The sequence below is a fragment of the Callospermophilus lateralis genome, chromosome 11, assembly GCF_048772815.1.
Source record: "Callospermophilus lateralis isolate mCalLat2 chromosome 11, mCalLat2.hap1, whole genome shotgun sequence".
NCBI lineage: Eukaryota > Metazoa > Chordata > Mammalia > Rodentia > Sciuridae > Callospermophilus > Callospermophilus lateralis.
Genome location: NC_135315.1, coordinates 110,219,251 through 110,241,412, shown reverse-complemented (window position 1 = coordinate 110,241,412; position 22,162 = coordinate 110,219,251). Strand labels below are relative to the sequence as shown.

Below are 22,162 nucleotides of genomic sequence, written 5' to 3'. Positions count from 1 at the left end.
TATTTGTTTTTTAGGGATTGGCTAGCTTCACTAAGCATAATCTGCTCTAGTGCCATCCATTTCCCTGCAAATTCCAAGATTTTGTCATTTTTTAGTGCTGCGTAATACTCCATGGTGTATAGATGCCACATTTTTTAATCCATTCATCCATTGAAGGGCATCTGGGTTGGTTCCAGAATCTAGCTATTGTAAATTGTGCTGCTATGAACATCGATGTGGCAGTATCCCTGTAATACGCTCTTTTAAGGTCTTCAGGGAATAGTCCGAGAAGGGCAATAGCTGGGTCAAATGGTGGTTCCATTCCCAGCTTTCCCAGGAATCTCCATACTGCTTTCCAAATTGGCCGCACCAATTTGCAGCCCCACCAGCAATGTACAAGAGAACCCTTTTCCCCACATCCTCGCCAGCACTTGTTGTTGTTTGATTTCATAATGGCTGCCAATCTTACTGGAGTGAGATGGTATCTTAGGGTGGTTTTGATTTGCATTTCTCTGACTGCTAGCGATGATGAGCACTTTTTCATGTACTTGTTGATTGATTGTATGTCCTCCTCTGAGAAGTTTCTGTTCAGGTCCTTGGCCCATTTGTTGACTGGGTTATTTGTTATCTTATTGTCTAATTTTTTGAGTTCTTTGTATATTCTGGATATTAGGGCTCTATCTGATGTGTGAGGAGTAAATATTTGTTCCCATGATGTAGGCTCCCTATTTACTTCTCTTATTGTTTCTCTTGCTGTGAAAAAACTTTTTAGTTTAAGTAAGTCCCATTTGTTGATTCTTGCTATTAACTCTTGTGCTATGGGTGTCCTATTAAGGAATTTGGAGCCCGACCCCACTATATGTAGATCGTAGCCAACTCTTTCTTCTATCAGACGCAGAGTCTCTGATTTGATATCAAGGTCTTTGATCCATTTTGAGTTAACTTTTGTGCATGGTGAGAGGAGGGGGTTCAGTTTCATTTTGTTGCATATGGATTTCCAGTTTTCCCAACACCATTTGTTGAAGATGCTATCCTTCCTCCATTGCATGTTTTTAGCCCCTTTATCAAGTATAAGATAGTTGTAACTTTGTGGATTGGTCTCTGTGTCCTCTATTCTGTACCATTGGTCCACCCGCCTGTTTTGGTACCAGTACCATGCTGTCTTTGTTACTATTGCTCTGTAATATAGTTTGAAATCTGGTATCGCTATACCGCCTGATTCACACTTCCTGCTTAGAATTACTTTTGCTATTCTGGGTCTTTTATTTTTCCATATGAATTTCATGATTGCTTTATTTATTTCTACAAGCAATGCCTTTGGGATTTTTATTGGCATTGCATTAAACCTATATAGAACTTTTGGTAATATCGCCATTTTGATGATGTTAGTTCTGCCTATCCATGAACAGGGTATATTTTTCCATCTTCTAAGATCTTCTTCTACTTCTCTCTTTAGGGTTCTGTAGTTTTCATTGTATAAATCTTTCACCTCTTTTGTTAGGTTGATTCCCAAGTATTTTATTTTTTTTGAGGATATTGTGAATGGAGTGGTTTTCCTCATTTCCATTTCAGAAGTTTTGTTGCTGATATACAGGAATACCTTTGATTTATGTGTGTTGATTTTATAACCTGCTACTTTGCTGAATTCATTTATTAGTTCTAGTAGTTTTTTTGTAGACCCTTTTGGGTCTTCTAGGTATAAAATCATGTCATCCGCAAATAATGATAATTTAAGTTCTTCTTTTCCAATTTTTATGCCTTTAATTTCTTTTGTCTGTCTAATTGCTCTGGCCAGTGTTTCGAGAACTATATTGAATAGAAGTGGTGATAGAGGGCATCCCTGTCTTGTTCCAGATTTTAGAGGGAATGCCTTCAATTTTTCTCCATTCAGAATGATGCTAGCCTGAGGCTTAGCATAGATAGCTTTTACAATGTCAAGGTAATTTCCTGTTATCCCTAGTTTTTCTAATGTTTTGAACATAAAGGGATGCTGTATTTTGTCGAATGCTTTTTCTGCATCTATCGAGATGATCATATGGTTCTTATCTTTAAGTCTATTGATGTGGTGAATAACATTTATTGATTTCCGTATATTGAACCATCCTTGCATCCCAGGGATGAATCCTACTTGATCATGGTGCACAATTTTTTTGATGTGCCTTTGTATCCGATTCGCCAGAATTTTATTGAGGATTTTTGCATCTAGGTTCATCAGGGATATTGGTCTGTAATTTTCTTTCTTTGAGGTGTCTTTGTCTGGTTTCGGAATCAACGTGATGTTGGCCTCATAGAATGAATTTGGAAGAGCTCCCTCTTTTTCTATTTCCTGAAATAACTTGAAAAGTATTGGTATTAATTCTTCTTTAAAAGTTTTGTAAAACTCCGCTGTATACCCATCCGGTCCTGGGCTTTTCTTGGTGGGTAGTCTCTTGATTGCTTCTTCAATTTCCTCCATTGATATTGGTCTGTTCAAATTGTGTGTATCCTCCTGACTCAGTCTGGGCAAATCATATGTCTTAAGAAATTTATCGATGTCTTCACTATCTTCTATTTTATTGGAATATAGGTTTTCAAAATAATTTCTAATTGTCTTCTGTATTTCTGTAGCATCTGTTGTGATATTGCCTTTTTCATCCTGTATGTTTGTAATTTGAGTTCTCTCTCTTCTTCTCTTCGTTAGCATGGCTAAGGGTCTGTCAATCTTGTTTATTTTTTCGAAGAACCAACTTTTAGTTTTGTTGATTTTTTTCAATAGTTTCTTTTGTTTCAATTTCGTTGATTTCCGCTCTGATTTTAATTATTTCTTGCCTTCTGCTGCATTTGCTGTTGTTTTGTTCTTCCTTTTCCAGGGCTTTGAGATGAAGTGTGAGCTCATTTATTTGTTGGTTTTTCTTTTTTTTTGAGGAATGACCTCCAGGCGATGAATTTCCCTCTTAAAACTGCTTTCATTGTGTCCCATAGATTCCGATAAGTTGTGTCTGTATTTTCATTTATCTCTAAGAATTTTTTGATTTCCTCCTTTATGTCTTCTGTAACCCATTGATCATTCAGTAACATATTGTTCATTTTCCATGTGATATAGGATTTTCCCATCCTTCTTTTATCATTGATTTCCAGTTTCATTCCATTATGATCAGATAAAATGCATGGTATTATCTCCACCCCTTTATATTTACTGAGGTTTGCCCTATGGCATAATATATGGTCTATTTTTGAGAAGGATCCATGTGCTGCTGAGAAAAAAGTATATCCACTTGATGATGGTTGATATATTCTATATATGTCAGTTAAGTCTAGGTTATTGATTGTGTTATTTAGATCTATAGTTTCTTTATTCAACTTTTGTTTGGAGGATCTGTCCAATGTTGAGAGAGGTGTGTTGAAGTCACCCATAATTATTGTATTGTGGTCTATTTGATTCTTGAACTTGAGGAGAATTTGTTTTATGAACGTCGCAGCACCATTATTTGGTGCATAAATATTGATAATTGTTATGTCTTGTTGGTGAATGGTTTCTTTTAACAGTATATAGTGGCCTTCCTTATCCCTTTGGATTAACTTAGTCTTGAAGTCGATTTTGTTCGATATGAGGATGGCCACACCTGCTTGTTTGCGAGGACCGTGTGCATGGTATATTTTTTCCCAACCTTTCACCTTCAGCCTGTGTATGTCTTTTCCTGTCAGATGTGTCTCCTGGAGGCAGCATATTGTTGGATTTGTTTTTTTAATCCATGTTACCAGTCTATGTCGCTTTATTGGAGAGTTTAAACCATTAATGTTTAGAGTTACTATTGCTATATGGTTTGTACTTCCATCCATGTTTGATTATTTGTCTCTCTCTTTTTTTTTTTTTTAATTTAGTTTATTTCTCCATGATTAGCTTTCCCCCCTCCGTCAGTCTTTACTGGGGCACTTCCCACTGTTGGCTTTGGTTATTGTTTCTCATTTCTTCCTCGTGTAGTGTTTTGCCCAAGATATTCTGCAATGCTGGTTTTCTGGCTGCAAATTCTTTTAGCTTTTGTTTATCATGAAAGATTTTTATTTCGTTGTCGTACCTGAAGCTTAATTTTGCTGGATACAGAATTCTTGGTTGGCATCCATTGTCTTTCAGTGTTTGAAATACGTTGTTCCAGGATCTTCTCACTTTCAGTGTCTGAGATGAAAAATCCGCTGTTAACCTTATTGGTTTACCCCTGAATGTAATCTGCCTCCTTTCTCTTGTAGCTTTTAATATTTTCTCTTTGTTCTGTATATTGGATATCTTCATAACAATGTGTCTTGGCGTTGGTCTACTTTGATTTTGTATGCTCGGTGTTCTGTATGCATCTACAATTTGTATATCTGTTTCCTTTTTTATTTCTGGAAAGTTTTCTGTAATTATTTCATGTAGTAGATTACACATTCCCTTGGTTTGAATCTCTGTGCCTTCCTCTATCCCAATCACTCTTAAATTTGGTTTTTTAATGTTATTACATATCTCTTGGATGCTTCTCTCGTGATTTTTAACCAGCCTTTCAGAGTTGGCTAGACTCTTTTCAAGATGATATATTTTGTCTTCATTATCTGAAGTTCTGGCTTCTACTTGCTCCACTCTGTTAGTGATACTCTCATTTGAGTTTTTAATTTGGTTTATAAGTTCCTTCATTTCTAAGATTATTGTCTGATTCTTTTTTATAATCTCTATCTACTGATAAAGATGCTTAACTTCTTCTTTTATCTGTTTTTGTAATTCGTTCTCAATGTGTTCTTTTGCTGCTTGAATTTGCTGTCTCGTATCCTCTTTAAGGTTCCATTCCATCTGTCTAAGGTATTCCTTGAGGTCTTTATATGACCATTTTTCTGATGAATCTATATTCTCCTGGGTATTTAGGCCTTCCTGCATTGTTTGTACTCCTTTCCTTCCTTGCTTTTTCATATTGATTCTTGTTCTGTTTGACTACTGAGTTGTTGATTACTCCTATAAATTTATTTGCTGCTTGGGAGGAAAGGTATTATAGGGGGAGGGAATAAGTCACCAAGGAGAATGAGAGTAAGCAGGCAGAATTCAAGGAAGGGGGAATATGAGAATTGAAAATAAATGCAAAGACAGAAGAAAAGAAGAGAGAGAGAAAGGAATCAGAAAATTAAAAAGAATTAAAAAGAAATCATAATTGCAATAATAAAAATGAAAATTATTATTAAAAAATAAGATAAAATGAATTAATAAAAATTTGGGGAAAACAACAACAAAAACAAAACAAAACCAATAAAAAAAAATTTAATACATGCAGTCTTTTAGACTCATCAATTCAGATTGTTAACTACAATTCTGGTATGAGAGAGATCATCCATAGTGTGAACAAAACAGGAGTCCAGAGAAAAGAAAAAAAAAAAATGCAGTCTTAGAGTTCGATTCACTATTCTTCCAGTAGGTGGAGCTGTGCCCACCGGGCCAAGCTTCTCCTCTCAGTAGGCGGGAGCCAATTGCTGTGCATCAGCTCTTCCTCCTGGACTGGGCGGGTCTCTAATCCTGAGTGCACCGGTGAAGCTCACCACAATATTGGCTACACACCAAGTCTGCTGTTCCTGTGAGCCCTGTTTTCAAGAACGCCTGGGCACATTCTCCCTGTTTGCCATTCCCTTGGACCCTAAGTTTGTAGAGCTTGGGGCTGAGAACCCCCAGCGAATTTGCTTGCCCTCTGGTAGCCACGCCCCTGGAGGTTGGTGCAAGAGACCTCAGTTGTCAGCACTGGTGATAGCGGTAGCCGGAATTCCGCGCCGCGGGTCACGCGCGCCACTCCTGATTCCCCCGTGCAAGAGCCAGGCGGGCGGGGCCTTTAGCAGCGCCGGGCAGGGGTTGGGGGTTGGGGTGGTTGTTTCCATTGCCGAACCGCCAAAGGCGGCTCACAGAGCTGGGAAGGCAGGACCCAGCCTTCCGTATACTCGCTGCAATGTGTGAGCAGCGGTTTTTCGGCTGAGCCGGCGGGACCGCGCCCCAGTGGGAGCTGTTTACACAAGCGCGGCGGGGCAGGGGTGGGGGGTGGGGGTCGTTGTTCACAGCGCCGAGCCGGCGGGGTGGGGAGGGGGTGATCGGAGGGGGTGGTCGTTTGCAGCGCCGAACCGCCTCTGCGCTAGGATGGCTGGGGCCCAAGCAGGCTGTGGCCGTTTGTAAGTACGCTGCAAAGTGTGGGCAGCAGCAGGGGTTCGGCGTTGGCCATGAGTTTCTGCTGAGTTTCACTCGCTGAGATTCACTCGTCTGGGACAAAGTGACCCCTCTAATAGACTTACTAATTCCCGGCAGGTCTCCTTTCAGCGGAATTTTGCTAGAAGTCCCTCAGCAGGCTGTATGCAGGTGAATTAATGGTCCTCTCTGCTCCTGTTCCTGCGGAGGCATTGAAAGTGCTGCCTCCTTGCCGGCAGCCATGTTGGGTCTCCCCTATATCCAAGTTTTATAGTATTCAAACTTTATCAAATATATTGACTCAAATAATAACTCAGTGTTTTGTTTTATTGTTTTTTTCAAGATTTGCTAGGGGTACACATGCATTATTGGATTTTCCTCACTTGTTATGAGTATAAACCATTTTACAACCTTCTGTATTTTAGGGATTGAGAGTTATTAAGTAGGTGGCATCTGAATTGAAATGAATTATGTCATTTTTTATATTAGCAATCTCATGCAAATTAACTAATCCTATAACTGACAGATAATCATTGGCTCATCTATGTGGTAGTGTTTATTTGTAATTTGACTTCATTTTTTAGTTAAAATTCATTAAAATGACATTGTTCTTTGAGAATATTTTGGTGTCCTTTGTGACACAAAATATATTATGATCCATTTCAATTTTTTTCTGGTCTAGGGTAACAAACTGGGTTTATTTAAAATTTAAGTTTGCAAATACAAACTAACTAATCACAGAACATTATCAGAACCTTCCTAAATTGGCCTTTATCTAATAAAAGACATGTCTAGGAAATTAGAACTCAGGAAAAACAACCAAGCAAATTTCCTGTACTTTGCCAGGAATGGCATCATATTAAACTTGAGATTACACCCCTCTGAGTATTAAAGACAAATATATGTAAACTGTGTCTTCTACTGTCTTTACAAATAGTCCTCCCAGGGCTGGAGTTGTGGCTCAGGGGTAGAGCACTTGCCTTGCATGTATGAGACCCTGGGTTTGATCCTGAACACCACATAAAAATAAATAAATAAATAAAAATAAGTATATATTAAAAAAAAATAGTCCTCCCAACCTCCTCAAGCTTAAGAGTCATTTTTGTCATAGGTTATTATACTTCAGTATTCTCTCATTCTACTTACTATGAGATATTTTCATTTTTAGGGCACCTAGCTAAAGTTAGGCAGGCTAGCCTTTATTTATAATTTTATAGCTTCTTAATTTAAAGCAAAATGGTCTTGGAAACTTCACAGCTTATGTGAACACTCGTGGTTCAATGAATGCAGTTAATTAGCCAAATAGCCCTATAATAGTTAAAACTTAAATTTTCCTTTCTTGATGCAACACAGAACAGTATTTTAAGATATTTTTAGTTGTAGATGGATGTAGTACCTTTATTTTATTTATTTATTTTTATGTGGTGATGAGGATAGAACTTATTGTCTCACACGTGCTAGGAAAGTACTCTACCACTGAGCTACAAACCTAGCCCCCAAAACAATTATATTTTTGATGAATATAATAAGCATAAAATAAAGGCAATATATCCTTAATTCACAGGTATAAATTATACCAAAAAACACACATCACTGTATAGGCTTAGTAAAATGTCTCAAATCTTGAACTTAATACTTTTTTATGGTTTTGTTTGTTTGGTTGGTTTACTGGGGATTGAACTCCTGGGCAATCTACCACTGAACTAAACCTCCAGCCCTTTTCACTTGTTATTTTGAGATGGTGTCTTGCTGCACTGCCCAGGCTGGCCCCAAACTTGCAATCCTCCTGCCTCAGCCCCCTGATCTGCTGAGATTACAAGCAGGCACCCTAATGTGTGGTCTTTTATTCTCTTTTATAATATCAATGTCAGGATAAGATACACATTTGTGTGTGTGTGTGTGTGTGTGTGTATTTTTAATTAAGCCCATGAATATACATTTAATAAAAGTTTCTGGAAAGTTTATTCTATTTCTGATGCTTCAAATGGCCTACAAGCAACAAATGTCATGGACATTTTTTTTCAACTTTTTTTTGTGATAGTCTTGAATGGACTTATAATTTTGTCTTGTCCAATTCTACTAGGAGCAAAATATAATGAAAAGGGGTACATCATGGTGTATTCATCTTCTAAGGAAGCATATTCTTACTCATTAATAGAAACTTTTAAAGAAAAATTTCACAGGCGAAGGCAACTGATAGGCACTTGCTGATTTTAATGACAGTCAATTTTGCACAACTTGATCTGATACGTAAACAGTGAATTTGCAAATATTAAATATCATATTGTTTTTGTAAATTTTTTAACATCTACTAAGCATAAATTATATTCTGCCTTTCCTTTGAGAAAGAAAAATGAATTTTTATTAATTGTGAGATGAACATCCCCAGTTTTAGCACATCTTTAGGTATCAGATAATCAGATACTTTTTAATCAATATAATGAGACTTTAAATTTATTTCAAATTTAAGTTTATTCAAATACAAATGACACGTTATTTTTTAAACATCTAAAAAGAATTTGAATTTCTCTACAGCATATGCAAATAGAGAACAAAAGTGTTAATTAAAATAAAATCCAATGTTTATAAATTCAGAAATCAATATCAATGTAATCTGTAGAAAACTCAGCACTAATTCTGTATGTCAGGAACTAATTCAAACCTAAAGGAATAAAATTATTGTCATTATATCATTTAGATTCTATTTTAATTTAGTCTCCTCAGTATAACCCTTGCATTTGTTATGAATTTGAGATTTCTGAATTTATTTATATGGTATATATTATGCATCTGTACCCAGAGTAAAAATATTGTTCATTTTTATTTTGTTTCCAAAACACCCTTGACCTTATTTTTAAATTAAAAGTGGGTTATTTTGAAAAAAAAGAAAAAAATCACTTCAATTTATTCATTTACATGAACTGCATGTGGATTGAAGAAAAATCAAGATAAATCTTCATGCACAGCATACAATCAGATTACGCCTAGACTATATATTTACTCAGGGTCTGATAGCAATCAATGGTTTAGCTTCATTGCGTTTCAAGATGTATTTGCACCCAGTTGTCCAGTGATAGTGTCCTCACCCTGGAAATAATTTAGTTGCAAATTGACTGGAAGATGGTGAAAATTGAAAGTTAAAATTAAAAACACTCAAAATAAACAGCACAAAAAAGGTCAGATGATGCCGTGCTATGATGAGATTGGAATGGCTGGTAAATGAAGTTTTGTGTTTGTCGTGAGATGTATGTGACATGCCTACCCAATGTCGCTGTAATATCCAGCCACACAGAGGAGATTATCAGGCAAATTGATGCTGGAAAGAATTTTTTGTTAGATTGGGAAATTAGAATTGTGCTCTTTTCTTTGATGTGTGTGAGACTCCACCATATTACATTGCTCATCTGGGCAAAATTTTAAGTCGTCTTTAACACCAAGTATTTGGATTAACCTCATAAAGCAATTGTTTATCTAAACATGAGACAGGAGTATATTTGAAAATATATTTATAAAGTCTACTTAGTCAGTGGACAAAAAAGATGTGTTTCTTGTCTTTTGATCTGAGCATCATTTAAAAGTGCTTGCCTAATTCTTTTTGTGACTCAGTTAATTGAGAGTCAGTTATTTGAAAAACATAATTTTCTATTTATGATATCATGTTTATAATTTGAGTTGCTCTATTCTTTTTGCAATCAGGAATAATCACACCAGAGAAGGAGCTAAAAGTCAGTGTAGCAGGGGGCACCCAGCCACTCCTGGTTGGCGGAAGAAGAGGATGTTGCAACAAAAAGGTCAAAACCTTCAGAGGACAATAAATTCTGTCATGAACAGGTAAATAATGTTTTCCTTTGTTGTGGAAATCTCTTTTTGTTTGTTTGTTTACCTGTTACTAATAGTTTAAGAGCCTCCCAAATTCCATGTGATTGAAATGCACATAGACATGTCCAAGGGCAATATTATTAACACTTGGTATTACTGCCAAAGTTCTGAAGACATCAAAATACATTAACTCACAGAGGTCATGTTTATTCAGTCTTTTCCAGTTCTATCAGTGTCTTTATTGTAACTACAATAGTAGGGACCAAAGTCGGATCCAGATGCACGTGCTGTCACAGCACTCAGTGCAACCAGTCATCTGCTGTCCTCTCTGCCAGGACGTCCTCAGCAACAAAATGCATCTCCAGCTGCACCTGACTCATTTGCGCAGTGTGTCTCCAGATTGTGTGGAGAAGCTGCTTATGACAGTAAGGATACCAAATGTTGATGCATGTGTGACATGATCTGGGTAAACTATGAATGCAAATATGTAATTATGGGTTGGTAGAAATTTATTTCTTCTGAGCGACTGAAAGGTCTTTTATTGACTGTGTTATAGAAATCACAGTGGAGGCCCATTTGTGGTCTCTTTTGCTTAGAGAAAAAAAAATGATACAAAGCATAGCCTAATTAATTACGTATTTTGTGGTCTTTTTATATCTGTAATGTTAATCAAATGACTCATGTGGGCACTTTGCATTTCAAAGTTTCTTGATTATCATTATAAAAAAATAGACCTACAAAAAGCTTGAAACCATAATTAAGAGAAAGAAAAGTACAGCATTGTAACAGCATTGGTCTGAAATCTGAAGGGATAGATGTCCCTGCTTTGGTTGGAAAAATGCAAATGGGATATGCTGCTGCCAAATGGGAGAAGTGATGGAATTTATGATTTTCTGGAGTACATTTAACCTGGAACCCTTTTGGTTTTTAAAGGTGCCTGTCCCTGACATGATGATGCCAAACAGTATGCTGCTGCCAGCAGCTGCCTCTGAGAAGTCAGAGCGGGACACACCTGCAGCCATGACAGTGGGAAATATACAGGTATTCCAGCTTATGATGAAGATCTGTGGAAAAAGCACTCAGGGACTTGCCCTTGTGGCAGTGCGCCAAGATTCTTACCATTAAAGATTTATTTTTAAAAAGCATGAAGGGAAGAAAATGTACAATGTTTCTGTGAGCCTTATTTTCCAAGACATATTTGACAACTGGTTATCTCCACCTGTCCTTGAGAAATCTAATTGCTGAACAGCCAAGAATATTCTATGTTGTTTTAATGAACTAACACCAAGGTTATGGCCCTTGTTATCATGCTGATTGTAGCATAGTGTATTTTTTTCTTTACTTTTGACTTGTTTTCTTCCCTATCCTGAAATTCCCCAAGATTGATGATGAATTCTTACTCATTATCATGTCTTCAGGATCCAGTCCAGGGCTGTTAGTAGTTACTTAGTAAATATTTAAAGTAATATTTAATTACTTAATAAATATCCAAAGAATCAGTTAAGTCAGAGATCTTTATAATTATCCTATTTACAATCTATTGATATTGGAGCCATAGATTTCGTAACAGAGGTTTGTGCTTTCTCTGAACAGGTGAAAGCCCAATGGATGAAAAAAGTATGGCAGGTCTTGAGGATTCAAAGGCTAGCTTGGAAATAAAGAGTGAGGAGCAGAAACCAGCTAAAGAGCCCCCAGAAATATTGGAATGGAATAAAAATAGCAGTAAGGATGTGAAAATCCCTGACACACTGCAAGATCAACTAAACGAACAGCAAAACGCCAACCTCTCTGTTTCTGACCGTCATGTTTATAAGTATTGCTGTAACCATTGTAGCTTGGCTTTTAAAACTATGCAGAAGCTTCAGATACATTCCCAGTATCATGCAATTCGGGCTGCAACAATGTGTAACCTCTGCCAGTGTAGTTTCCATACATTCCAGGCTTTAGAAAACACTTGGAAGCAGGCCACCCAGAACTGAGTGAAACTGAACTCCAACAGCTCTATGCCTCCTTGCCCGTGAATGGTGAACTTTGGGCACAACGTGAAGCTATGGCCCAAGATGACCATGGCTTAGAACAGGAAATGGAGAGAGAGTATGAGGTAGACCATGAAGGGAAGGCAAGTCCTGTAGGAAGTGATAGTAGTTCTATTCCAGATGATTTGGGCTCTGAACCAAAGTGGACCTTACCTTTTAGAAAAGGGCCCAATTTTACAATGGAAAAATTCCTTGATCCATCTTGTCCATATAAATGTACAGTGTGTAAAGAGTCATTCACCCAAAAGAACATTCTTTTGGTCCATTATAATTTAGTCTCTCACCTGCAAAAGTTGAAAAAGGTTTTGCAGGAAGCCTCCAGTCCTGTCCCACAAGAAACCAACAGCAGCACAGACAACTAACCCTACAAGTGCAGCATCTGCAATGTTGCATACAGCCAAAGCTCGACATTGGAAATCCACATGAGGTCTGTGCTCCACCAGACAAAGGCCAGGGCTGCAAAGCTGGAGCCCAGCGGGCATGTGGACAGTGGACACAGCATTGCAGCAAACGTAAATAGCCCTGGCCAAGGGATGTTAGATTCCATGAGTTTAGCAGCAGTCAACAGCAAAGATACCCACTTAGATGCCAAAGAATTAAATAAAAAGCAAACTCCTGAATTAATCTCTGCTCAGCCTACACATCACCCACCGTAGTCACCAGCACAAATTCAGATGCAACTGCAGCATGAGTTACAACAGCAAGCTGCGTTTTTTCAGCCACAGTTTCTAAACCCAGCCTTTTTGCCTCATTTTCCCATGACTCCAGAAACACTGCTGCAGTTTCAGCAGCCTCAGTTTCTCTTTCCATTCTATATACCTGGGACAGAATTCAGTCTGGGTCCAGATTTGGGCTTGCCAGGCTCTGCCACATTTGGTATGCCAGGCATGACGGGAATGGCTGGCTCCTTGCTTGAGGATCTGGAGCAGCAGATTCAAACGCAACATTATGTTGGCCAAACTCAACTCCAGATTCTACAGCAGCAAGCACAACAGTACCAAGCCACACACCCCCAGCTGCAGCCTCAGAAACAACAGGAGCAGCAGCCGCAGCCGCAGCCACCCCAGCAGCAGCAGCAGCCAAGCAAATTATTGAAACAAGAGCAAAGCAATCTAGCCAATACAGACTGCCAGATCATGAAGGACATACCATCTTATAAGGAAGCAGAAGAAATTGCCGAAAAGCAAGAGAAACCAAAGCAAGAATTTGTAAATGAAGGTGAAGGACTCAAAGGAGGCAAAGACATAAAGAAGCAAAAATCCTCAGAACCATCCATCCCTCCACCCCGAATAGCCTCGGGGGCCAGAACAAATGCAGCCAAAGCTTTATTGGAAAACTTTGGTTTTGAATTAGTCATCCAGTATAGCGAAAACAGGCAGAAGGTACAGAAGAAGAACAAGAGTGGCGAAGGGGAAAACACTGACAAACTGGAATGTGGAACGTGTGGTAAATTGTTTTCTAATGTTCTCATCCTGAAGAGTCACCAAGAGCATGTACATGGGCAATTTTTTTTTCCTACGGAGCACTAGAAAAATTTGCTCGTCAGTACAGGGAGGCCTATGACAAGCTTTATCCAATTTCTCCATCTTCCCCTGAAACGCCACCGCCACCTCCACCTCCACCTCCACCTCCGCCTCCTCCCCTGCCACCAGCTCCCCCACAGCCTTCGCCCATGGGTCCCATGAAAATCCCAAGCAGGGTTTCTACCCCTCTGCAAGCTCCACCACCCACTCCCCCGCCCCCTCCGCCACCCCCTCCTCCTCCTCCCACTCCCCCTTCACCCCCACCTTCTGCTACCCCCCAGGTCCAGCTGCCTGTTTCTCTGGACCTTCCGCTCTTTCCTTCCATCATGATGCAACCAGTGCAACACCCCACACTACCCCCGCAGCTTGCCCTGCAGCTGCCACAGATGGACACTCTCTCAGCAGATCTCACTCAACTTTGCCAGCAGCAGCTCAGGTTAGATGCCAACTTCTTAAGGCATTCTCAGTTCAATCGCCCCCGGACAAGAATTACAGATGATCAACTAAAAATCCTGAGGGCTTATTTTGACATCAATAATTCTCCAAGTGAAGAACAGATCCAAGAAATGGCAGAGAAATCTGGCCTTTCTCAAAAAGTTATCAAACGCTGGTTTCAAAATACCCTTTTTAAGGAACAACAGAGAAATAAGGATTCACCATACAACTTCACTAACCCTCCAATCACTGTTTTGGAAGATATCCGAATTGACCCACAGCCCGCCTCTTTAGAACATTACAAGTCGGATGCCTCCTTCAGCAAAAGGTCTTCGAGGACGAGGTTTACCGACTACCAGCTGAGGGTTCTACAAGACTTTTTTGACACCAACGCTTACCCAAAAGATGATGAAATAGAATAACTCTCTACCATTCTCAATCTACCCACTCGGGTTATTGTTATATGGTTCCAGAAGGCTAGGCAGAAAGCACGAAAGAGCTATGAGAACCAAGCAGAAACTAAAGACAATGAAAAGAGAGAACTCATGAACGAACGCTATATTCGAACGAGCAACATGCAGTACCAATGTAAAAAGTGCAATGTGGTTTTCCCCAGGATCTTTGACTTGATTACACATCAGAAAAAACAGTGTTATAAGGATGAAGATGACGATGCCCAAGATGAAAGCCAGACGGAAGACTCCATGGATGCCACAGATCAGGTGGTTTACAAGCATTGTGCGGTGTCTGGACAAACGGATGCAGCCAAAACCTCCACTGTCCCTGCAGCAAGTTCTGGCTCGGGGACTAGCATGCCCTTGATTCCGTCACCCAAACCAGAACCTGAGAAGACATCTCCAAAACCTGACTATCCCACCAAAAAGCCAAAGCAGAATGACCCCTCACCCCCTTCTCAAGGCACCAAACCAGCCCCATCGTTAGCATCGACTTCAACAGACCCACCGCAGGCGCCCACCACCCAGCCACAGCCACAGCCACCCAAACAACCCCAACTTATTGGAAGACCTCCCTCGGCCTCTCAAAACCCAGTCCCTTCCAGTCCACTGCAAATTTCCATGACTTCTCTCCAGAACAGTCTACCTCCACAGTTACTCCAGTACCAATGTGATCAGTGTACCGTTGCCTTCCCAACGTTGGAACTTTGGCAGGAGCACGAGAACATGCACTTCTTCGCTGCTCAAAACCAGTTCCTTCACTCTCCATTCTTGGAAAGGCTCTTGGACATGCCTTACATGATATTCTATCCCAACAACCCTCTGATGACTGGACAGCTACTGGGTAGCTCTCTCACACAAATGCCCCCTCAGACCAGTTCCTCCCACGCCGCTACCACCTCAGGCACCGTTGCTGCTTCCCTTAAAAGGAAACTGGATGACAAAGAAGATAATAATTGCAGCTAAAAGGAGGGTGGGAATAGCGGTGAAGACCAACAACATGATAAGCGCTTGAGAACCACAATCACCCCCGAACAACTGGAAATACTCTATGAGAAATATTTGCTAAACTCCAATCCTACCTGCAAAATGCTCGATCATATTGCACGTGAAGTCGGGCTGAAAAAAAGAGTCATGCAAGTCTGGTTCCAGAATACACGTGCACAAGAAAGGAAAGGCCAGTTCCGGGCAGTGGGTCCAGCACAGTCTCATAAACGGTGTCCATTCTGCTGAGCCCTGTTTAAGACAAAGTCAGCTTTAGAAAGCCACATTTGCTCTCAGCACTGGAATGAAGGAAAGCAGGCAGGTTACAGCTTGCCACCAAGGCCTTTAATATCCACAGAGGACGGAGGAGAAAGCCACAGAAATACATTTATTTTGATTATCCGTCTTTGCCATTAACTAAAATTGATCTATCAAGTGAGAATGAATTGGCTTCTACAGTGTCAACACCTGTTAGTAAAACAGCAGAGCTATCACCGAAGAATCTTTTAAGCCCTTCTTTTAAAGAAGAATGTCCTGAGGATGTAGAGAATTTAAATGCCCCTCCTGCTGAGTCTGGATATGATCAAACTAAAGCTGACTTTGATGAGACTTCATCCATCAATACAGCCATCAGCGATGCCACCACTGGAGATGAGGGAAACACTGAGATGGAAAGTACCACAGAAAGTTCTGCAGATGTGAAACCAGCACTCTCTCCTAAAGAGCCAAAAACTCTGGATGCTTTGCCAAAACCAGCATCCACACCCACAACTGAGGTCTGCGATGACAAATTTCTCTTTTCACTTACCAGTCTGTCAACCCATTTCAATGAGAAAGATGGTGACCATGACCAAAGCTTTCATATCACAGATGACCCTGATCACAGTGAAACCTCCAGCATAGCTGACCCCAGCTCACTGAATCATTTGGGTCTAGCAACCCTTTTAAATCCAAAAGTAATGATTGGCCAGGTCATAAGCGTTTCAGGACCCAGAGGAGCAATCTTCAACTCAAGGTTCTCATGGCTTGCTTCAGTGACTACCGAACGCCAACCATGCAAGAATGTGAAATGCTGGGCAATGAGATTGGTTTGCCCAAATGGGTGGTCCAGGTGTGGTTTCAAAACGCAAGGGCAAAAGAAAAGAAATTTAAAGTCAACATAGGGAAGCCTTTCATGATCAATCAAAGTGGAACGGAAGGCACCAAACCAGAGTGTACTCTCTGCGGGGTGAAATACTCTGCCCGCTTGTCCATCAGAGATCATATTTTCTCCAAACAGCACATTTCAAAAGTGAGAGAGACAGTGGGCAGTCAGCTGGATCGGGAGAAAGATTATTTAGCTCCAACTACTGTTCGGCAGCTGATGGCACAGCAAGAACTTGATCGAATAAAGAAAACTTCAGATGTTCTGGGCTTAACTGTACAGCAGCCAAGCATGATGGACAGCAGCTCCCTCCATGGTATCAGTTTGCCAGCAGCCTATCCGGGACACTCTGGCCTTCCTCCAGTGCTTCTCCCCGGAATGAACAGTCCATCCTCCTTGCCCAGATTTCCACAAAATTCAAACAGTAAGTCATTTAAAGGAAAGTCAGTTTAGTTAATAGATGGCACTAAGCAGTCAATCACAAGTGACCAAGAATAGGGTAAATTTGGATTTCTTTTAATTTCAGTAAGTGAAACCAAATAAATTATAAATTATTTGACACACACACACACACACACACACACACACACACACACATATATATATATATATATATATATATATATATATATATATATACGGGGGGGGGGAGAGAGGAGAGAAGGAGAGAGAGAGTGCTCTAATAACCAAGAAGTAAATCAACCTGCACATGAAGAAAAATAAAGACTAGATAGATCATAGCAGATTCTTAGCAATGTATTGATTAATTTATCATTATATTTTTTACCTTAGAAATATTATTTGTATATATCAATTTCAATACTCATTTCAAATGACGTTCCAACACAAACATGTTGCGTAATATTTGATATACCTATTAAAAAAGCAAAACATTAAATATTATATTCATCAGTCTTTTCACTTATGTTCTTTCCAAGGGGCAGAATTTTTGTTTTTTTTTTCTTTTTCAATTTGTCTGCCCGATAAGTGCAATGAAGTTCAAAAGTTGAGGGCGCTCTAGCCACAGAAATCCACCTGTGTTGCACTTAGCAAGTAATAAAGTTCATATCTAAAGTTTAATAACTTTAATAAGTCATAATTTAAAGTTTATGACTTCTATGATAATTGTACTTCAGTAGTACTATGAAATTTTGAATTTTGTAGCATCCATTGCTACTTGTTACTGTTATTCCATGCCTTGCTACTCATCTGACCTGCCATAGCTTAGTTTTATAATTAAGGCATAACAAACTGGGCTGTTTGAGGCAGCCCCTCAATGCTGAATTCAGTTCTGTGTTTGTTAACAGAAATATAACTTAAGCAGTTTAGATTTTGTGAATAAGTTTATGTGTTCAATTATATTAGTTTGAATAAATTGAATATCATACATTAAACTATCATGCAGTCAAAAATATTAAGAAAAATTTATGTATCACCCCAAAATAGAAAAACATAGTTCTCTTGTCATTTCTTTTTTAAAGTTTCAATTTTCAAATTATCAGTGGTTCTTTTGTCTCTTTAGGGGAAGGGGGGTACCAGGGATTGAACTTGGGTCACTCAACCACTGAGGCATATCCCCAGTTCTATTTTGTGTTTTATTTAGAGACAGAATCTCATTGAGTTGCTTAGCCCCTCACTTTCCCTGAGACTGGCTTTGAACTTGGAATTCTCCTGCCTCAGCCTCCTGAGCTGTTGGAATTACAGGCATGAGCCACCACGGCACCCAGCTGGTGTTTTGTCTTTTTAAGAAGAAAATTTGACATTCTAAAGAAACTTATCTAGGTTTTACTAATTAGATATATCTACAAAGTTCACAAAGAACATAAGGAAAGGGTACTTTTTCATTGTCATAAATTGGATTTTTACATATATTTTAAGCCTTCCAATTCCATCCTTATCTTACCAAAAAAAAATTGCTATTGTAATATTAAGAAGTTACTCCCCTTTTAGCTTTTAGCTTGTCAGGCATGGAAACAATGATATGCAATATTAGCTCCTTTGTTCAAAGGGTTTCTGGTTCCCTGTCCCTAATGACTTCTCGTCTTTAGAAAGGAGAATAGAGTCCAGCAGCAAAAGAAAAAAAAAAAAAAACATTGCCAGGAAAATGTCTACAATGTCCCTTCCTTTAGCCATCACACCAATTCCCTATCCCCTGAAAGTAGCTAGGGCTTAATTGCCCGGATAATCTTGGGGCCTTAAATATTAGAACTTCAATTATGTTTTGCTTGTACATTTTAATTAAGTCAAACATAAGTATTCTATGAACAATGTAATGACAGAATATTTTTAAATGTGGTATTTGTCTTGTTACCTTGTGGTTCCCCCTTTTATACCACTGTGATTATTAACAACACATAGAACAAGGTCTTATGCAGAATTTCTATCATCAGTTATATAATATAGAGGGCTTTTTTGATACTTTACATGGGTTAAGAACAGTTGAAATGTCTGTAATCAACAAGTCTGATTTAATTGATGATTGGTTTGTCACCCCACAAGTAGCAACCAAAGCATCTTGTTTTTCTCTCTACTGGGTCAGCAGGTCTTTGCTGGAACAGTGGATCCTTCTGCCTATTGCCCTTCTGGTTTGCCACTCTGATACTGGCCCACATAGGCATGTAAGGAAGAGAGAGACAGAAGGACAGGGATGCTTATGAAATATTTCTATATTTTTCCTCATTCTACTCACCATCAAAATAATTTATATCCTTCCCCTGAAATATGGCCCTTTTTATAATTGTCAACATTGCAGGAAAGATGTTGGAGGCAAGTCCTTCACAGCTGGGAGTATCTTTAAACACACCAGGAATCAGTGCTTTATCTGTTGCTTTATTAAATCATGCACCAAAACCGACTGGGGATGTTGTAAAGAGAAAAGTTCCATGAACATTGCTACCTACTGGAGTTTGCAATTTCTCTTGAATTAGTCCTTTATTTGTGAGAAATGTTAAATTTTAGCACAGCAGAGTTATAAGTGGGGCTCCATCTGAGAGCCTGAGCTCCCACACTTGCAGTTCACATCTTCTTTAGGTTTATTTACTTGTGATGAGGAAAGAAAAATGTTTTAACCACCTGATGGAACAGAGAGTGGTTCTTCATCTTTCTATCATCTTCTTCCTATGTATCATTTCTTAGCCATCAAGTACCTTTGCATTATGGGAGTGAGAGACTTCCCAGCTAAGTGAAATCTAATGGAGAAAACTACTTCATAAGTAAAATAGGTCTGTATTTTGAGACTATGACAGGTTCCTTTTGGACCAATTTTAGTAGGATTTAGTTTGATAAAGTTTTTATTTTAAATATCTCCCATTTCTCTGAAGGTGGGTTTCCAGATTTTAATTTGAAGGAAATCACTAAAAAGCACCACAGTGAATGTGAACTATGCTTCAAAGTAATGAGTGTGTCTAAAGGCTACACCCCCAATTTTTTTTTTCACATTTTAGTGTTTCTATCCTGATCAAATGAAAACAAAAATGAAGAGTGGCAACAGAATATTATATTCTTGTATACCTGGAAAAAAATTAGAGAACTTTAAATTTACATTTTATCCTTTACAATGTTGGTGTCCTTTGGCATTTTGCTCAAGGTGAATATAAAAATTACTTGATTTTCTATTTTTAACTTATTTCTCACTTTGAACAGTATCAGATTTTAAATGTTCTACAAGTATTTGGAAATACAGCTGAGCCTAATTTCGTTAAATGGAATGTGAGAACATGCTTTTTGTATTTTTCGTAAACTGCATTATAATTTACTAGCACATTTGAGGTAAATATAGATAAGAGTATGTTCTTAATAATTTTAGCACAATTGCCACTGGACATATGTACATATTTATTTTAATTTTTACCTCAAAAATCAGTTTGCAACATCAAAGTCTAAGAAACTTGAAATTACACACAAGCGTGTTGTGAAACCTGCATTTTATTCAGAAAGCATTACCTTCAGGAATGGCTGTTTAAAAAAAACTATGATAGTATGAATTTATCACAGAAAAAAAACTCTTTATTTTGATCTATGGTAAATTTATAGGAGCTGGAATAGGAATTAAGAAACAGAAAAAAATATGTATTATTAGCATCATAACTTGATGAAATAAATGAAAATTGAATATGCATTTGGTTTGGAGTTACCATCTCTAATTCTGTATTATGATTATTATCCATCTCTTCTAGGTTTGGTATCCTAGGTACTTAAATTTTTACTACAAATGTTTATGGTTTATATCTTTTACAAGTAATCTGAATATTCATAGTTTATTATTTCTCCATCTGTTTTTTCCCTAAAAGTTTTACTTAGTAACTGTTTAATTCAGCTTATTTCTCAAGATGTTAAATTTCAAAAAATCCCTGATAATCTCTGTCTGTATCATTTAGAATTCTTATTGCAGTCTTCTAAAAATTTCCATTACTTCATTATATGACCTCTAGATAGGAACAGGTAGACACAGTGTAATGGGAAAACCTCAGTCAACAACTATTGATCCCATATTGCTTTCTAATTACAGTTGCTATATTTTTAATTTCTTAATTACTTAAAATTTTCTTTGTCTTAAATTTTGATGTTAGAGAGATAGGTGAACTAGAAATGCCTCAAATTTAAGGGTGGGGGGAATATATGTGGTGGAAGGGGATGCAATTAGTAGGAAGCCATACCCTTATACTTGACCTAGAACTAAGGGTGGCTTTTGTGAGTAGGCAAAGAGGCTGGCGACCAACACAGAATCATTATAACAACAAAATAACATATTCTCCACCCAAATCATTCAGGCTTGAAGTTTTATAATTAGGTATTAATTCCTTTTGACTTATCATATTATCCTCTGTTAAATGAAAAACAGCAGAGAATATCAAGAAATCATAACATCATGGTAGGAAACCTCAAAAATGTTCTATCTAGTACGTATTGAGACTTTTCAGCAATAGTATATTCATTTATTTAATTCTTGTGAATATGTTTTAGAGAAACAAGTGGAAAGCATAAGGAGATAACCAGACATTGTAGGAATAAAGGCAAGGGAAATGAGAGTGCTGGTTCCTAAATGCAACACCATTACTTTACATTTTTACCTCTGGCTAGGTCTAAGTCCCAGGACTCTCAGAGGTCTATCAAACTGAATTGGATTAAAGATCAAGGAGTTTCCTCATTCATTCCTATCATATTCTTGCAAAGCTTAAGCCATTTTCATCTTAAATTTATTTTAAGTGTGTGAGCCATTCTTCAGTAAAATGTGGGCACCTGCTATCAGTGTTCCCTGGAAATACAGTGTTATTTTCAAAGACTTAATTTTTCATCTATTTTGGATTTTTAATTGATCCAATAAGAGCAGAAGACAAATTTGATTGGCAGCTGTAAAAGAAATAGTAAAAGGAAAGAGAAAGTATTACAAAGCAGACCAGAGAAGAGTTGGTGTGATAAGGTTAAAAAGAGCAGTTGTTGATAATAATCTAGGCTAATTGAGAGCAATATGTAATGATGGAGGTCAAGGAGAAAGTGATGTTGAACAGTTTACACCAGGACACCTGCAGATATATCCACAGATGCTCATGTCCTTATGTGAAATGGCATAAGATTTGCAAATAACTCATGCACATCCTTTTGTATGTTTTAAATCATTCTAGATTACT

The 22,162-nt window shown here is 38.3% G+C and overlaps 1 protein-coding gene across 1 annotated transcript in view; it reads left to right on the top strand.

Moving 5' to 3' along the window:
• Positions 1 to 22,162, top strand: part of LOC143410758 (zinc finger homeobox protein 4-like) — a 38,015-nt gene that overhangs the window by 12,796 nt on the left and 3,057 nt on the right. Inside the window, 10 exon segments of the mRNA XM_076871498.1 lie at positions 9,836 to 9,897; positions 9,899 to 9,970; positions 10,183 to 10,383; positions 10,892 to 10,979; positions 10,982 to 10,999; positions 11,552 to 11,902; positions 11,905 to 13,499; positions 13,502 to 15,761; positions 15,764 to 16,312; positions 16,315 to 16,959. Coding sequence (XP_076727613.1) covers positions 9,836 to 9,897; positions 9,899 to 9,970; positions 10,183 to 10,383; positions 10,892 to 10,979; positions 10,982 to 10,999; positions 11,552 to 11,902; positions 11,905 to 13,499; positions 13,502 to 15,761; positions 15,764 to 16,312; positions 16,315 to 16,959 — 5,841 coding nt within the window.